Raw genomic sequence first — 19,861 nt, forward strand, 5'->3', positions numbered from 1 at the left:
AATTTCAAGAGAAGTTTTAAATTAATATTAACAACTCTAGGATTTAGCTTTATATTATCCGGAAGACTTAATGAGCTCTTATATTTGTATAAATGTAGACATTTCAGCCTGGTTAAAGATAATGCGATGACAATTACTGCCATTAATGTAGGACTTTTTTTTTTTTTTTTTGCTTTTTAGGGCTGTGCCTGCGGCATATGGAGATTTCCAGGCTCGGGGTCTAATCGAATCTACAGCTGCCAGCCTGTGCCAGAGCCACAGCAATGCCAGATCCGAGCTGCATTTGCGGCCTATACCACAGCTCATGGCAACGCTGGATCCTTAACTCACTGAGTGAGGCCAGGGATTGAACCCGCAACCTCATGATTCCTAGTCGGATTTGTTTCTGCTGTGCCATGACGGGAACTCCAAATGTAGAACTTTTAATATTTGCTAGTATTGATGTTGCAGTGAATTTGTAAATGAAGTTGGATTCTAAGAATAAGAAATTCTCAAAATAATTAAGAATGTATACATGTATGTATAACTGGGTCACCTTGCTGTACCGTAGAAAATTGACAGAACACTGTAAACCAGCTACAATGCAAAAAATAAAAATCATTTAAAAAAAGAAAAGTACAATCATGTCTTAAAAAAATAAATAAAACCTTTGGAGCAGCTCAAAAGAAAAGAAATTCTCAAAATAATTAATATATACTTTATGTGAATATAGTAAGCTCTTTAATTTGGAATTGTCAGAGACTGGCCTATTTTCCTAATTAAAAAATCTTACCAATAGTTACCAAATCTACAATATATGATTACTATTTTTCAAATAGATAGACTGCCAAAATTCATCATGAATATGAGCCTTGCAAGTAATTTCATAGCTGTTTTCTGCCATGATTCAAGAGAGTACTCTGGCGCAGTGGTTAATCCAACTAGGAGCCATGAGGTTGCAGGTTCGATCCCTGGCCTTGCTCAGTGGGTTGGGGATCCGGTGTTGCCATGAGCTGTGGTGTAGGTTGCAGACGCACCTCGGATCCCGCGTTGCTGTGGCTCTGGTGTAGGCTGGAGGCTACGACTCCAATTGGACCCCTAGCCTGGGAACCTCCACATGCCGTGGGAAGTGGACCTAGAAAAGACAAAAAAAAAAAAAAGAGTGTACTCTGGGATTGCTTGGGTCCTCGCACTTTCAGCTCTCATCTGACTTGCCAAGCAACAGAGTCATAAACAGAGTAGTATAACTGCTACTTTTTGGTGGTCAGCAGTATTTGTTTTTATGTGTTAAACTGTAGGGTTTGTGTGTTTTGATGTGAAGTTGATATATATTTTAGATTTTTAAACAGCAGCATTTAAGAACTGACAGATTTAGCTGAAAACTAGGCCCAGTTCCTTAAAATAAAAATTTGTTTACAAACAAGGTGATGATTTTAAAATGTTGTTTATAAATATGATGATTGATATTACAAATATGGTGATCTTTTTCTTGAAGATGAGAAAATTGTAAAAAAGATCAGAGGTCTACAGATGAAGGCAGAAGACTATGATGTTGTGAAAGTTATTGGAAGAGGTGCTTTTGGTGAGGTGCAGTTGGTAAGAAAAAATTTGTTTTTTTACTTTTTCTTTTGGTGACATGGTATTGTGAAACACTATCAATGGCCCTTGAGTAGATCTAATTTCAGTGTCCAGCCATGTCAGAAAATTAGCTTCATGAACTTGGTCAGGTCATTCCATCTTTGAGAGCCTTGGTGTCTTTATCTGTAAGAGGAGGCACTTGTGCACTAAACACCAGGTCTGTTCTAGCTCTGAAACACTGAGATTTAGAATAAGGCCAACTTGGCTTCATACATGATCTGCCTCGCAGTTAATATTCCACCAGAACTACTGTGTTTTTCTTTAGTATGTTCAGATTGCTATCATCTTCTGCCTGATTAACTGCAGTTTATTTAGACATATGAGAAACCCAGCAAAGGTGTTTTAATAACTGAAAGTAAATATAAAATTTACTTTTACAGGCCAAAATGGTAGTACTGGAAATATTTATAAATGCAGATATTTAAAGTATTTTAGTTGAATATGAAACCTTTCTCTCTTTTTTGGTGTGTGTGTGTGTGTGTGGGGGGGGGGGGGTTCTTTTGTCCTAATCGTTAAACTGTGGAGTCAAATTCTGTTTTTAACTTAACAATTCTCTATTCTTCTTGGTTGAGCACTGAGAAAAAGTGACTACGTGCTAACTAGCATGGGTTTCTCTAGGAACAAGTCATGACAGACTAACCTATGTCATCTTCTTCTCTTTCATTCCTCTATCTTTGCTAGGTTTATTGGAATTGTAGATCAAAATAGTGCAATAGGTGTAATATATAGCTAAAAGATATTTGAGAAAGATTGATATACTTGAGGATGATATGGAGAAGTGTCAACAAATTAGCATTTGGGTAGCAAGCTTTTAGTAGCTGTATTCTCAGGAGGCTCATGAAAGCATGGATGAGTTCTTAGAGATTCCCCAGGTTTGGTTTTAGGGTTTTTTCCTCTCCTACTTAAACATTTTATTAATGACTTGTATAGAGGCAATGGTAGCATATTGAATAATTTTGCAAATAAGTTAAAACTGAAGTATGAGGATGATTTTAAGTGAACTAGGGAGTTCCTTGTAGCACAGTGGGTTAAGGATCCAGCGTTGTTACTGAAGCAGCTTGAGCTGCTACTGTGGCATGGATTTAGCCCCTGGCCTGGAACTTCCACGTGCCATGGGTACAGCCACACACACAAAAAAGAAGCGCCAAACCTCAGAAATCGTCAGTTAGGGAGTCACTAGTCCAATAGAAGAAGTGAAATTTAACCAGAATAATGGCTTTTACTCAGGTGTGAAGAAATCAAGGAATAGATTGCTTGACAGTCATTATGAATTAAAGAACAAATTTCCTTGAAAGTAAACCAGGCAAGAGTCATTGGTGATATGGCTAGCCAGCAGAGTAAAGAAAGTTTGGACTGCTTTAATAAATTTCTAAGATAATAGGGATAGGTTTCCTCTAATTTGAGATGATTGGGCCATGCCTGGAATATTTAATTCATTCTAGATACCTGGTTTTAAAAGGCACATTGATGGAGAATACTCAAGGTATGGATGCTCAGAAACTTGAAATAATGCCATCTGAGGTATGGTTGAAGGAATGGAGACATTAATTTGGAGTAGATTTGAGGAATGGGCTGCCTTGGAAAATAATGAGGTTTTGGTTTTGTTTTATATTTTGTATTTTGTCACTTCAGCTAGTACAATGCTCTAAGTGGGGAGGGAGATTAGGTTAGGAGATTAGATTACATGGTAGTTGGTATGAAAGTTTCTATAAGATAGATTATAAAGTAGTTGAATCCTAGCTCTGCCATGGTCTAACTCAAAGATTGTGATGACTTCAAGCAGGTTTCTTCATCTCTCTGAGTTCCAACCTGTAAAATACAGATAACACCCATGTCATGGGTGGTCTTTATAGGAAACTAAGTGAATTAACAAAGTAAGCCTGGTTATAGTATTCTCTGAGTGTTAACTGTTATTTACTATTTGATATATAGAATCATACTACACGTATTTCAAACCCGCAAACTCATGGTTCCTAGTGGGATTCGTTAACCACTGAGCCACAACGGGAACTCCAAAAGGCTTTTATTTTGTTGTTAACTTTCCATCCCGTATTTCATTTTGGCCACAAACATGCAGAAACAGGTGGTTCCCATTGTGGCTCAGCTTAACCTGACTAGTATCCATGAGGATACAGGTTCAATCCCTGGCCTCACTCAGTGGGTTAAGGATCTGGCATTGCCATGAGTTGTGGTATAGTTTGCCAATGTGGCTCATAATCATTGTTGCTGTGGCTGTGGTGCAGGCCTGCAGCTGCAGCTCCGATTCAACCCCTGGCCTGGGAATTTCCATATATCCCAGGTATGGCCCTGAAAAGAAGAAAAAAACAAAAAAATGCAGGAACAAAGTCATCTGATTTTAAAAATGAAAAATATTTTAACATTCTTTTAATCTGATGACCTGCTTGTACATGTTTGCTTTGGCTTTAGTTCTTGCTTCTGTTACCTCAGGCTGGGACTCTTAAGAAGGATGCAATTGAAAAGGAGAAGTCCAAGTGTTTCTCCCATAGCCTTTTAAAGTTGATTTGTGTGTGGTAGATAAATCAGGCAAATATGTAGGGGATGTCTCATATTTGGCACAATGTTATGTTTTTCCAGTCATTTGAAGAAAGTTTTACAGTACAAATGTGTCTTTCTTTGTGAAAGGCTTTTTCTGGTCTAGCTAAAAATACATTATTATAGGAGCTCCCACTGTGGCACTGTGGGATTGGCAGCATCTCTGCAGCCTTAGGTTCGATCCCTGGCCTGGCACAGTGGATTTAAAGGATCCTGTGTTGCCGCAGCTGTGGAGTAGGTCGCAACTGCAGCTCGGATCTGATCCCTGGCCCAGGAACTCCATGTGCTGTGGAGCAGCCAAAAAGAAAGAAAGGGGGGAAAAATGATTACAGAGGACCTACCAATCAGTTTTCACAAAGAAAATTCTCATTGTAAAAGTAACTCTGGTACGCCACAGCGGCTGCACCGTAGTATAAGAGCTAGAGTCAGGCGACTTACAGTTGAATTCTGGCTCTTTCACTGACTAGCTGTGACTTCAGACAAGCTACTTAATCTTTCCGTACCTCAGTGTCTTACCTGTTAATGAAGATAACCATAGAATTTATACCTCATGGGATTCCTGGGAGAATTAAATGTGACAGTGTATATAAAACATTTGAAATAGTTGCTGGAATATTGAAATGTTCAAGTAAAATTTAGCAATTAATTGTCAGGCTTAAAATGGTACATTTATCCATATTTGTCAATGAAATATTTAATCAGGATCTGTTATGTTCCAGGAGCTGTGCTAGCCTTTAAAGACACAATAACATAGCCTCTATCTTGCTGAAAGTGGTAGTTTTGTGGAGGAGATGAAAAATTTGTGGAGTAAATTTTTTCAGATTATAATGAACACTATGAAGGAACAGATCTGGATGCTATCAGAGAGAATAATGGAGAGGATGATGTGACTAACTCAGATGGGGGAGTTAGGAAAATTCTTACTGTGAGAAAGTGACATTTGAGGTAAGTTAAAGGAGTTGGCCACATGAAGAAGTGGGGATAGAGTGGGCGTCAAAATGCAGAGGGAACACGTATGAAAATGTCAAGAGTCAGGAAAGTGACAGGTCATTTAATTTATTTGGGTATAGGTTTCCTAATGTGACAAGACATTTCTTGTGGAGTGAAAAGTTCTGTAATTCCAGGAGGGCAAAATTTGTTCAACTTGTTGTCTTTTGTCTTTTTTTCCTATCTGTAGAAGACATGTACCTTTAATTTATGTTTTATATCATGAAAGGTCTACAACAGTGGATGATTGTATTTAATATCATTATTTTTTTGGATTCTGTTTTTTGTTTTTTAAGCTTTATTAGAATATAGTTGATTGACAAAGTTGTGATAATGGATTCTATTCTCGAGATACTTTATCACATCTCACTTTTATGGAACATAATATGACTTGGTAGAGTATATTGATTAATAAGAGTATGTCCTCTGGAGCTAGGCTTCTTAACTACCTAACCTCTTTGTGACTCAGTGCCCTCATTTGTAAAATGAAGATAATAATAGTTGATTATTCATAGGTTGCTGTGAGTGTTAAATGAGCTAACATATGGAAAATACCTAGACTAGTACCTGACACCTATAGGTAATACATTGTAGGCTGGAATTGGAGCTTCTGGAGAAGCTGTTAAACTCCTTTCAATGATTCATATACCAGTTTTGCATAGTGGCTTAAAGAAAACATTTTATTTTTTTTTATGATTTTTTTTTTTTTTTGGTCTCTTTGCTATTTCTTGGGCCGCTCCCACGGCATATGGAGGTTCCCAGGCTAGGGGTTGAATCGGAGCTGTAGCCACCGGCCTATGCCAGAGCCACAGCAACGCGGGATCCGAGCTGCATCTGCAACCTACACCACAGCTCACGGCAACGCCGGATCGTTAACCCACTGAGCGAGGGCAGGGACCGAACCCGCAACCTCATGGTTCCTAGTCGGATTCGTTAACCACTGCGCCACGACGGGAACTCCAAGAAACATTTTTATAGTTAAGGTAATAATGATAAACTTCTAATAGATTTTTTTTTTGGTTGTCTTTTTAGGGCCATACCTGTCGCATATGGAGGTTCCCAGGCTAGAGGTCTAATTGGAGCTGTAGCTGCCGGCCTACACCACAGCCACAGCACTGTAGGATCTAAGCTGCGTCTGCAACCTACACCACAGCTCACGGCAACGCCGAATCAAATAGACATTTTTTGTGTCTTGCTCTGCTTTCTACTTCTGATAACAGTTTCACTGTTGTTCTCTTGATTTGGGATTGGGAAGTGCTGATGGAGACAATACCAAGGCTTGTTAAGTCTTATGCAAATTCGTGCTGTCTGAGCTCACTGGACCACATTATTATTTGGCAGACTGTTTTCTCCATACTTCAGATCCTTGTATTTTCACATACCATTCTTATCCCTGGTATGGTTATAATAGAATCAACTATGGGACTTTACTAACATACTTATTTTGTTTCATTCTGTTTTCTTTATTTCCCCACTTTTCTGTAACGAGACATATGCAGTATGGGAAGTATAGATCTATCTAATACAAACTGTTGCCAAATTGATCTTCTTAAATATATTCATTATATTTCTCCTTTGCATCTTAGGGCTCCCTTGCCTAAATGAAACATGAGTCTTCATCCTGGCCTATAGGCCCTCTTTTAAGACATCACCAATTAATCTTTTTAACCCTTATTTTCCATCATGCTGTTCATTCTGGGCAGGCTATCTTATTTCAAAGCGTGCTCTTGTTTACCTGGTGTTCCTCCAAAAATGCTTTGTTCTCTTTCTCTGAGCTCATTTTCAAAGAGATTCCTTTTCTGATTCCTTTTGCCTTCCTCCTACCCTCTAAGTATGTCCTCTCTTGCCTGTATCTTTTAATTATGATTATTTAATTTCTCATATTATGCCTTGTTCTGAAGTTTATATGTATACTTCTTTGAATCCTTTTATTTTTTATTTATTTATGTTTTTGGCCTTGCCTGTGGCAAGTGGAAGTTCCCAGGCCAGGGATCAAACCTGTACCACAGCAGCAACTCAAGCCACTGCAGTGATTTGATCCTTAACCTCCTGAGCGACAAGAGAACTCCTGAATCCTTTTATATCAAAAATTTTTTGAGGGCAGGAACTGTGTCTTTTCAGTACTTTTGGCATTCCTATCAGTTCATTGCTGCTTATCTGAAAATAGTTCACCCATATCTGGGAAGATTATCTTCTTTTAGTCAAGTACAGTTTAGTAGGAATATCTGCAGAGCAGCACAGAGAAAGGGGGAAACCCTTACCATGTAGCCATTTGGCACTTTCGCCAATGATGTATAGTGCCTGCTGCTAGATCATACCTGTGATTGAGTTTTTCTTGTCTTTCTTGTCTCTTTATACCCTGCATAGCACAGAACCTGAAACATAAAAAGTTGTCATTGAAGTGAATTGACTAATTTTTCCTGGTCCTTGGGCTCAGGTGCTTCCTGGGAATCCAGAATGCTGAGGGCACACAGACTCTCGGTGATAGGACTCAAGGCAGATAAGAGATGAAGCTCAAGCTTTTTTTTTTTTTTAATCTCCCACTGGCTTGCTTTTAATTTAATTGGCTTTAAACTAAGCTTTTAAAGTGTAACCAACAAAAAGGAAAGGGTGTAGAGGCAGTGATTTTCTGACACATGTCATGTAAACTCAATTTTTTTTGTACTGTATTTTCTTTTTTTGGAGTAAAACAGACTCCTCGCTGGTTATAAGATTATTTCTGAGTTGTGAAACTTATCTCCCTCCCTCCATGCTTTTGTAATTTCTTTATTTCCTCATTCAATCTTAGCTACCACAACTAGATCAGACAGAAAGCATGAGGCCATTCTTGCATCTTTAGTGGAAACCTTAGCAGCACACAATAACTGCTCTGGATATGTCAAATAGATGCATTGGATCTTTTTATAAAAATAATCTATTATGATTTTTGAAGCCAAAAATAAATTTGAAAGCCTCAAATGAGGCTTAGAATTTTCGTTAGAATGATTTTCAAAAGACTTTGCCTACAAGTGTTCTAGGAGATTTAGGTACATTTTAGGATTTTCTAAGCATGTCTTTAACTACACTTAGGAATGTTTCATCTACCTAAAAAGTTTTTTTTTTCTTCAAAGTATATATTAGCTGTAGAAAACACAAACAAATATTAGAAAATTAAAATTGCAGAGAATTCCATCAGTTGAGATAAAACTGTTAACTCTTTTTGAGCCCCTCTTTTTGTTTTGGTCTTTTTTTTCATACGTATGATCAATTAGATACCGTTTTTGCACTCATTCACTTTTAAAATTAGAAACAAGATACGTTCTTTTCTCTAACAAATGGAAATATTGGAATAGAAGCAGCATTTTTGTCCTTTAGGTAATCCTAGACTAGTGACATAGAGGAGATGGATGTAAAGCTTCATAATAGAGTGAACTGAGTTGTCTATGGTGGAGTTAGCTGTCATTTTCATTGAGTATGTTCTGTGTGCTAAGTATTTATATTCATTATCTCTGCAGCAATTTTATGAGATCCGGAAGTAGATAAAGTTACTGAAATTTAAAAAGGTTAAGTGAATTGACCACATAGTTCATAAATAGCTAGGACTTTGGCCCCGGTTTATTGACAGCTACATCCATGCTTTTAAGTAGTATTCTGTGCAGTGTGATAATCAATAGCTACTGTATCTGTTTATCTATCCATATTGAATAAAGAAGGAGCTAGAAAACCAAGGGGAATATTGCCTCTTAGTGTTTGTTCCGTAGACCAAATCAAAGACCACAAGCTGGTGGTTCCCGACTCTTGTGTTTGTCGTGAGCCTGTAAAGGGTCCTGTCACAGTAGTTTAAGTGAAATTCAGGCCTCATTAACTAGAACATCTAACCAAAATTGTCTTTATTTATTAAAAGTTTACAGATCTCATATAGATATAATTTTGCTGAATTGTTGAATTGGATAATTTAGCGTTGTGTCAACCACTAGGCAGCCTCGCAAATGAAAGTTTCTATTCTGTTCTTAAAGGAGCTTAGGAAGCAGACATGTATACAACTAATTGTGTTATTAGATTATTGTAAGCGTTTTGAAAGCACAAAGAGGGAAGCAGTTTTGCATAAAGAAGCACCAGAAATAAAGTCAATAAGCATTTTTCTCATGTTCAAAAAAGAATTTTATGTCTGTTTTTATTTGAATGGCCCTTCCTTCTAGGTTTGTTTCTGTTTGGTAAATTCATATACTAAAGATTAATAATTAAATAAATCTTTAATTATTTCCTGTCAGCTGACAAATATCTTTTAGTGTCTGTTCATAGCTATTCTTTACAGCAGAATTCTTAACACTCTTATGGTCTGAATCAAGCATAAATAATATTGTGGTATAAATTGATTGGCTTATGATTGCTTTTTCTAATTAATTAGGAAACGTAAAAATCTTTTTTGTTTTGTTTTTTTTACTTTATTTAAAAAATATTTTTAAATTATTCAATGAATTTTATTACATTTATAGTTGTACAACAGTCATCACAACCAAATTTTATAGCATTTCCATCCCAAACCCTCAGTGCATCCCCCAGCCCCCAAGCTGGCTCATTTGAAAAACATAAGTTTTTCAAAGTCTGATTTGGCCTTAGAATAAGTGAATGAAGAGTGGCATACATGGAGAAAGCAAGTATCATAGCTATCTCTTTTTAATAACATTTTAAACTTTTTAAAAAAACATTTAATAGCATTGCTGGAATGAGCATTTGCTTGGAGATAATTTGCTAAGGAAAAATCTGGTCTCTCTGATGTGGAAGAGATTTCTACTTTTAAGACTAGGTTCTTCATTCCCTTGTTGCACCACATGCCCCGATGTTTTCATGTTGCTTTCCCATGCATTTATTTTCAGCATTCTATAAATGATAGCACACCATACAAATCAAAGGAATTGTTATTCTAGTTGAGTAATTTAGTATAGAAGATGGATCTAATCTGTGCCTCTTACCATAACTTACTTGGGCCTCTTTTCATGTAAAGTTACAATATATCAAAATACTTTAAATTTCAAAATATTTAAAAAATAAGTGATATAACCTATTGATATAGTAACCTTCGTAATTATAATTTGGTTAGGCAGTTTTCATCCTGGGCTGAATTTTCTTTATATATATTTATATATAAAATATATATTTATATAGTTTTTAATATATAAATTTTAAATAATTTTAAATAAATTTAAGTGTACATTTATATATTTATAAATTTATAGTTTATATATTTATAATGCATAAAATGTTTATATAATAAATTTATATATTTTGAATGTATATGAATTTAAGTAGATAAATATATATTTTAAAATATATATATTCAAAATATATATGTGCATATTTTTGTCTTTTTAGCGCCACACCTATGGCATATGGAGGTTCCCAGGCTAAGGATCAAATCAGAGCTGTAGCTGCCAGCCTTCAACACAGCCACAGCAATGTGAGATCCGAGCTGCATCTTCCACCTATACCACAGCTCATAGCAATGCCAGATCCTTAACCTACTGAGCAAGACCAGGGATCAAACCCGCATCCTCATGGACACTAGTCAGGCTTGTTAACCACTGAGCCACGACGGGAACTCCTTATATATACATTTTGTTTGTTATATTAAGTACTGAGAAAGTTACAGCTGAAATTATGGATTTCCCTATTTATTTCTTTAGTTGTGTCAGGTTTTTTTTTTTTTTTTTTCCTTTTTACCACTACATCTGTGGTATAAGGAAGTTCCTGGTGGGGGGTCAAATCAGAGCTGTAGCTGCCGGCCTACACCACAGCCACAGCAACGCTGAATCCAAGGCGCATCTGTGACCTGTGCCACAGCTTGAGGCAATGCCTGATCCTTAACCCACTGAGAGAGGCCAGGGATCAAATCCACATCCTCATGGAGACTATGTCAGATTCTTGACCCACTGAACCACGATGAGAACTCTAGTCATGTCAGTTTTTGCTCTGTGAATTTTTAAGCTTATTTATTTGATGCAAACGTATTTAGAATTTTTATGCCTTCCTGATGACATAGACTCTTTCTATCTGAATTATCCCCTTTTTCTCTTTGCCTTGAAATCTACTTTGTCTCTTATTAATACTGTTCTGTCAGCTATTTTATACTTGCTGTTTGCATGTTATATCTTTCTTTGTCTTAATTTTACTCATTTTTCTCTTTATTCTTCAGATTGATTTGTATTCCAGTTCATTGAATGTCCTATATCTCCTCTGTTAAGCCCTTCCAAAGAATTTTCCATTTTAGTTATTTTTCAGTTAAAGAATTTGCAATTGGTTCTGTTTTTTTTTTGTTTTTTGTTTTTGTTTTTTGTTTTGGTCTTTTTAGGGCTACACCTGTGGCATATGGAGGTTCCAGGGTAGGGGTCAAGTCAGAGATAGAGCCACTGGCCTAAGCCCCAGTCACAGCAACGCGAGATCCGAGCCTTGTCTGTGGCCTACTTCACAGCTCACGACAATGCTGGATCCTTAACCCACTGAGCAGGGACAAGGATCAAACCTGTGTCCTCATGGATCTAGTCAGGTTTGTTATCACTGAGCCACGTCGGGAACTCTTGTGCCCGTAAACTCTACTTCCCTTTTGGTCTTTTAGGGTTTGGTGTTAATAGGTTTGGTTAGGTAGTGCTAGAGTAGGACTTGCTTTAGAACATGTTTTTTTCTCCTAAGATGTCTCACTTGGATAACTAGGAAATTATTAAGGTTTCTCTAGTCCTTTTGGCTGGAAATCAATTATCCCTGCTGTGCTGTTTAACATCTGGTGTCTCCGTTCTGTTATCAACCCCATGGCAGTTGCTCTTTGGTATACCTTTAGTATTTACTCATTAGATAATCCCTACCTTTACTGAGCTTACCATCTAATACAGGGACTCAGCTAATACAAGGAAACAACATTAAAAAATGGGGGAGTTCCTCTTGTGGCTCAGCAGATTAAGGACGTGATGTTGTCTATGAGGATGCAGGTTCCATCCCTGGCCTCGCTCAGCGGGTCAAGGATCTGGCATTGCCATAAGCTGTGGCTTAGGTCACAGATGCAGCTCAGATCCAATGTGGGTGTGGCTGTGTGGCATATGCTTCAGCTGCAGCTGTGATTTGACGCCTGGTCCGGGAACTTCCATATGCCATCGGTGTGGCTGTACAAAGGCGGGGGGGGGGGGGGGGGGGGGGGGGGGGGGGGGAAGAAGTTATGTCATCCTCTAGGAAGAAAATAAATTGAGTTCTAGGATAGAGAACAGTGAGGCTATTTCCACCATATCTTCAGTTCTTTCCTTCACTCTAGTATTGAACCCTTCAAAGTTATCCATGAGAGTTGGAAGCAACTTCTAAACTCTCGTTAATGTTTGGAAGAACTTGGGATCTCTTTCCATGAATCACAGATGTTCTTCATGACATCTGGAAAGGTGAATCCTTCCCAGAATATTTTTAGTTGAATTTGCCCAAGATCCATTAGAGAAATCACTTTATGGAAGCTATAGCCTTATAGAATATAATAATGAGACTTGAAAGTCAAGATGACTCTTTAATGCTTGGGCTGCAGAATGAATATTGGGTTAGTAGGCATGAAAACAACATTAACATCATTCTACATCTTTAGTAGAGGTCTTGCATGACTAGGTGCTTGGTCAATGAGCAGTAATAATTGGAAAGGAATCTCTGTTTCTGAGCATAGGTCTCAAATTATTGAGACCTTAATGGGCTTCAGATACTCAGCCATGTTGTCAAGAGATGCACTGTCATCTTTCTAGGCTTTGTTGTTCCATTTATAGAGAACAGATAGTAGATTTAGCATAATTCTTACGGGCTATGGGATTTTCAGAGTGGTGAAAAAGAATTGGCTTTATTAGCTCCTAATATGAGAGTCAGCCTGTATTTTGAAGCTTTGAAGCCAGGTATTTACTTTTCTAACTGTGAAAGTCCTAGATGGCATTTTCTTCCAATATATGCCTGTTTCATCTGTGTTGAAGATCTGTTGTTGAGAGTAGCCACCTTTATTAGTTATTTCATTTAGATCTTTTGGGTGACTTGTTTCAGCTCCTACATCAGCACTTGCTGCTTCACTTTGCTCTTTGATGTTTTGGAGAAAGTTTATGGGGAGCCAACCTCTGCTGGCTTCAGTCTTCCCTTCTGCACCTTCCTTACTTCCTTCAGCCTTCATAGCATTGAAGAGATTTAGAGACTTGCTCTGGATTAGGGTCTAGCTTATGAAAATGTTATGGTTGGTTTGATCTTCTCTTCAGACACCAAAATTTTCTCCATGTCAGGAACAAAGTTTTTTTGCTTTCTTATCATTTATGTGTTCGCTAGAGTAGCACTTTTAATTTCTTTCAAGAATTTTTTTTTTTTTTTGCATTTACTACTTAGCTAACTGGCACTAGAGGCCTAAGCTTTCATCCAGTCTTGGCTTTCAGTATGCCTTTTTCACTGAGCTTAATTATTTCTAGCTTTTGCTTTAAAATGAAAGATATACAGCCCTTCCTTTCACTTGAATACTTACAGACCTTTGTGGGGTTATTAATAGGCCCAGTTTCCATATTGTGTCTCAGAGAAGAGGAGGCCCAAGGTAAGGGAAAGAGACTGTGAGCAACTGACCAATGGAGCAGTCACAACACAGCCATTTATTGATTAAATTCATTGTCTTATATGAGCATCATTTGTTGCACCTCAAAACAATTACTGGTCACAGATCTCCATAACAAGTGTAATAATAACATTGAAAAACTCTGAAATATTGGGAGAATTACCAAAATGTGATAGAGACATGAAGTAAGCAAATGCTGTTGGAAAATGGCATCAGTAGACTTACTCAACTCAGGGTTGCCATAAACCTTCAATTTGTAAAAATTGTAATATCTACAGAGTGCAATAAATCAAAGTGCAGTAAAACACAGTATGCCTGTGAAAAAGGTCAGACCAAGGTGGTATCAGTGGAGGTAGTTAAAAATGGTTGGAGTCTAAAACTATTTGAAGGTAGGACTGTTGTGATTTGCTGGTGAGTTTTATGAGCTGTATGAGAAAAAGAGGAGCCAGTGTTTTAGCCAGAGTATTTAGAAGAATGAAGATGCCATTTACTGAAATAGAGAAGACTCTATGAGGAATAAATTTGGGGGTGAAAATTTGGAGTTCCGTTTTGGACATCCCGTTAGATATCCAAGTATACATGTGAATAATTATTGTTTATTATTAATTATTAAATAGATGTTAATTATTATAATTCTTTAAAATATTTATTGGCTCTGTGGTAGAGTTTGCTATGTTATAGTCTGTGATTAAAACAGTAAAAGTAGATGCTGTCCTTGCCCTTGTGAAATTAACAGTCTAATGAAAAGGATAAGAATTGATCGTATAACCATATTATTGGTAGTTTTCCCCTTAAAAAATAGCCTTTTAAAGAGGATACCTAGAAAAAAATAAGGATAACTTTACAAAATTACAAATAACTCTTGATGTCTAAATTTATTAGGTTCTTATGTTCAAATTGTGAGGGATACATGTTTCTCAATACATGTTTCTGCAAGTTTCTCATTGAGCAACACCTTATTCTTACAGTTGGTTAGCTTAATTAACATGAGGGAATGAAGCTTCAGGAACTCAGTTTTATTTAAATGAAATGAAATAGTTATGTATTGAATCTGGCATTTAAAGGTATATATTTCATAAAATATTTAGGCTGTTGGGAATTTTCTCCTTTTTTGTATGCTTTTATTTATTCATATTTTTTTTGGTCTTTTTGCCATTCCTTGGGCCGCTCCCACGGCATATGGAGGTTCCCAGGCTAGGGGTCTAATTGGAACTGTAGCTGCCAGCCTATGCCAGAGCCACAGCAATGTGGGATCCAAGCCGCGTCTGCGACCTACACCACAGCTCACAGCAACCCTGGATCGTTAACCCACTGAGCAAGGGCAGGGATCGAACCTGCAACCTCATGGTTCCTAGTCGGATTCGTTAACCACCGCGCCACGACAGGAACTCCTGCTTTTATTTTTTATTAGTTAGTGAAGGATCATTTTGTTTTGTAACTAAAGTCTTTAAGATGAGCATTATAGTATGAATCTGTTCACCCTTTTTTTCATAAAATCAAGGTATTAATTCTTGTGTTCTAAAAAATCAACAGGTTCGTCATAAGGCATCACAGAAAGTTTATGCTATGAAGCTTCTTAGTAAGTTTGAAATGATAAAAAGATCAGATTCTGCTTTTTTCTGGGAGGAAAGAGATATTATGGCCTTTGCCAACAGTCCCTGGGTGGTTCAGGTAAGCCTACTAATTTTTAAAAACTTATTTCTCTTTCTTGTAAGTGCCTGTTATTCATAAGAATTGAGATTTTCATACTGAAAGATCTGTATCTCACTGATATAATAACAGTGCAGTTATTTTTGATGATTGGATTCATTATACTTGCTTAATCTTCCTAACAGCATGTCGTATAGACATGACATGTCATATGTAAATTGTTGTATAGATGCACCTGTCACTTGCAACTTTCACTTTTTTAATTTCTTTGTAAAGAATTGGATTGATTACCAGTGTACCATTGTTCCCTGCCTACTCTTTCTCCTGATTTACATACTAGAAACAATGGTTAGCTTATCTTAAAAAGGGGGCAAATTCTACATTAAAAGTTTTGAAAATTCTTCTGCAGTCCTTTATATATTACCAACAATGTAAGGCAGTATTGGGATTCCTAATTTAGCCTCTTGGATTTGATTGTAAAGTAAAGAATTTATGGTTCTGTTTTGCTTCCTTTTCAATTATATTCCTCACTAGCTTTGCTTCTTTAAAGTATTTTTTGTACCAAGAGCTAATAATGCAAACATTTTGATCTAATGTCATGAGTAATATTAGGTATATACCAAAGCATATTTAGAATGCTAAATGATCCTGAGTTTGATGCCATGTTTATGGAAGGTGATTTGGAGGTAAAAGTTTTGCCACATTGATGATTATGTCATTTAAAAACTTTTATTACTCTGCTTTTTTTATGATGTTGAACCTCAACCCTTCTCCTCCTCACTTTATTTTTTAAATGTAACTTGTGAATAGGAATTCTGATATGTTCCGTTAACACTAATATTTCTGTAGCAAACTATATATCATGATAATTTACTTGATTAAGAACTGATGGTAGCAAAGTAAGGTATTAGTCCACTTTTAGCTTTATAGTGCCTTCACAGTTTCAGATTCATTGCCAGTTCTAGTTTATCATTTTGTTTGCTGATGTCTTTGATCCCTAATTCTGTAGAGTGGACCTTTATAAAAGTGTATATTGAGATAGAGAGTTAATGGATTGTGAAAGCAAATCAGTAGTGAAACATGGCACGCTTGAAAAAGTAGTAGATTAGAATCCTGATTTTCATTTGTTTATCTCTGGTAAAGGATAATGGTTTATGGTACCATGTACCATTGTATTATTAATATGTATGAAATGTGTAACTTTTTGGAAAAACGTCAAAATAACTGACTTATTTCTGTTTATTTTGTTCAGTGATTTTCAGTATATTCATAGAGTTAGTTGTGCATTCATCACTACTACCCAATTATAGAACATTTTTCACAAAAAGAAACCCTGAACAGATTAGCAGTTATTCTCTAAACTTCCCTGCTCAGTGGCAACCACTAATCTGCTTTCAGTGTCTGTGGATTTCCTTATTCTGGACATTTCATAAAAATGGGACCATAAAATATGTGGTCTTTTGTGACATCTTTACTTAGCATGACATTTTCAACACTCATTCATGTTATACAGTATATCAGTACTTCATTCCTTTTTATGACTGAATAATCTATTGTATGGATATACCATGTTTTATTTCTTTATCAGTTAATGGACACTTGGGTTGTTTCTACTTTTTGGCTATTATGAATAATGTTGCTGCAAGTTTTGTTTCATGTGGATTTTGGCACATATGCGCACACATTTCTGTTAGGGATCTACCTTGCAGTGAAAAAAGTGGGTCATAGGATATACCTATAATCAATTTCGGTAGATTATTTCAAACAATATTCTAAATCTCAGTTGTTGTTTCTTTTTTTTTTTTGTCTTTTTAGGGCCACACCCATAGCATATGGAGGTTCCCAGGCTAGGGGTCTAATTGGAGCTATAGCTGCCAGTCTACACCAGAGCTACAGCAATGCCAGATCCGAGCCACGTCTGTGACCTACACCACAGCTCACAGCAATGCCGGATCCTTAACCAGGGATCAAACCCGCAACCTCATGGTTCCTAGTTGGATTTGTTTCCGCTGAGCCATGATGGGAACTCCTCAGTCCTTGTTTCTTAATGGCTGTTTAATATTTAATTGTATGAAGGCCTGTGTAATTTGTTACTGTATTCTTTTTGAAAGTAGCTCTTTTCATTTTCTTATATAAATTATGGTGCAGTATAAATTTTTGACCCATCTGTATTTTTAAGAGAATATTCTTAGTGTGATTTGAATTCAGTAGATGAATATTAGTACTTTTTTTTTTTTTTTGCTTTTTAGGGTCGCACCTGCAGCATATGGAAGTTCCCAGGCTAGGGGTCAAATTGGAGCTGCAGCTGCCAGCCCCAGCCCCAGCCCCAGCCCCAGCAACAGGGGAACCGAGCCTCCTCTGCGACTCGCACCACAGCTCACAGCAATGCTGGATCCTTAACTCACTGAGTGAGACCAGTGGTTGAACCTGTATCCTCATGGATACTGGTTGGGATCGTAATAACCCTCCGAGTCGCAGTGGGAACTTCCGTTGTATTTTTGATATTATAAATCTTTGCCTAATCCAAGATCGTAAAGATTTTCCTTCTTTGTTTTTTCATAATATCTTAATAGGTTTGACTCATACATTTAGTACTGTGATCTATTTTGAATTAAGTTTTGAGTATGATGTGAAGTAAGCATCTAAAAATGTTGATCTTTTTCTCTGTGAATTATCTAATTGTTCAAACACCATTTGTTGAAAAGATTTCTTTCCCCACTAAATTGCTTTGGCACCTTCGTAAAAGAAAAAAATATCTATTGACGTATAAATATAAGGGTTAATTACAGGCTGTCAGTTCTGTTCCATTGCTCTGTATGTCTGTCCTTGTACTGTACCAGTACTGTGCGGCTGACAGTTTTGTATTGAGTTTCGAAATTGGGAAATAGAAGTCCTTCTGCTTTGTTGTATTTCAAGATAGTTTTGGGTCTTCTGGGTTAATTTTATTTCCATATACATTTTATTATCAGTTTTTTGATTTCTGGATTTAGAGTTTGCATTGATCCTGTTGATCAGTTTGGAGAGAATTGCCATCTTTATAGTAATAGCATCTCTCTCTCATGAACACACACACTTTCTCAATTTGGTAACCAGCCTCTTAATACCTTTTTAGGTATCCCTTCCTGCCCTACCTCTCACCACCTTGCATTTTAAAATTATTCTTATTTTGGCTTGTGTCTCTCAAGTATTTATTTTTGTATCAGTAATCATACTTAGTAAGTTTTTCTAGATTCTTTATTTGCCCCTTTTTCTGTGTCTCACATGATCCTCTTATTTGGACTTACTCATTCTGTCAAACTGTGTTCTTAAACAGTTCTTTCAGAAGTGGTTTGTTATCAGATTTCTAAGAATATGCATGATGTAATACATAATTATTTTGCCGTCTCATTGGTTTTTTTAAAACTGCCGTATTCTAGCATCAAAATCATTTCTCTCATAATTTTGAAGATACAGCTCTGGTTTTTTCTTTCTTTTTTTTTTTTTTTTGTATTCTGTGTTAGCTGAGATGTTTGTTGACTACATGATATGTGTTTTTGTACGTAGGGTACCTATTGTCTTTGGCAACTTAGGATTTTTCTGCCAGATTTCTGAGAGTTAAGCATTGGCTGTCTTAGTTTCCCTATGTTTCATTTGAGGTCCTTTCAGTCTTAGATTTTTTTACTTTATTCATTTCTAGAAATTTTTTGTTAGCTGTTTCTTACTTTTGTTTTCTTCTAGTCTGTGTTTTCTCTCCCAGAATGCTTTTAGATAGATTTGGAGCTTTGCTAACTTTGCTCTTTTTCACCTCTGAATCCTTCAGTGTGTCAGAGAAAGTTAAATTTTGCTCAATTTTCCAGCTGTATAATTTGTTTTTCTCTTATCATCAGTTGTATATTGAATTCCAAAGCTCTAGATTTTTCCGTATCGGCCTGTTGTTTAATTGATATGACTTGTTACTTTTTTATGACTTTATCGGAATTTTAATTTTTATATTTGTAAGCTGTTCTTAGTTTGTCCTACTTAAGCTTTGCCTCTGTTTCATGATACTGATTTTTCTTAAATGTTGATTCCTGGTTTTGTTCTTTTTCCTATTCATTTGTGGAAATATTTTCTATTTGCATTGTTTGCTTTTAGGAGGGGTGGGACATGTTGTTGGGTGGGAGGTAGAGTTATCTTTCCTTCTGAATTTGTGGTTTCTGTCATCTCTCCAGGGGGTTAGTAGCAGCCTAGCTTGGTATCCTATTTCTCTGGCCCCAATGCCACAGCTTTAGTCTGAGTACAGGTAACACTACCACTTGCTGTTTGCTATGAACAAGGTGATGGGGAAGGGAAGAGAGGAGAGGGCCTGTTCTGAATGTGGCTGAAAGTTACTCTTCCCGCTGGAGTGGGTCTTACTCCCTCTTCTGGGGTCTCTCAGATCTGGCATCCTAACCCTTAACCTCCTCAGCTTTCTCCTTTGTGCTCCTACCTCCTCAGTGCTCTTCATGAGTTATGTCCAGT

General features: G+C 36.8%; 1 protein-coding gene across 6 annotated transcripts in view; it reads left to right on the forward strand.

The window, feature by feature from the left end:
• Positions 1-19,861, forward strand: part of ROCK2 (Rho associated coiled-coil containing protein kinase 2) — a 141,305-nt gene that overhangs the window by 65,100 nt on the left and 56,344 nt on the right. For all 6 annotated transcript variants that reach the window (XM_047782640.1, XM_047782642.1, XM_047782643.1 and 3 more), the window contains exons 3-4: positions 1,475-1,575; positions 15,266-15,403. In XM_047782640.1, coding sequence (XP_047638596.1) covers positions 1,475-1,575; positions 15,266-15,403 — 239 coding nt within the window. The remainder of the gene's footprint in view (positions 1-1,474; positions 1,576-15,265; positions 15,404-19,861) is intronic.

This window comes from Phacochoerus africanus, chromosome 5 (genome assembly GCF_016906955.1).
Source record: "Phacochoerus africanus isolate WHEZ1 chromosome 5, ROS_Pafr_v1, whole genome shotgun sequence".
Lineage (NCBI taxonomy): Eukaryota > Metazoa > Chordata > Mammalia > Artiodactyla > Suidae > Phacochoerus > Phacochoerus africanus.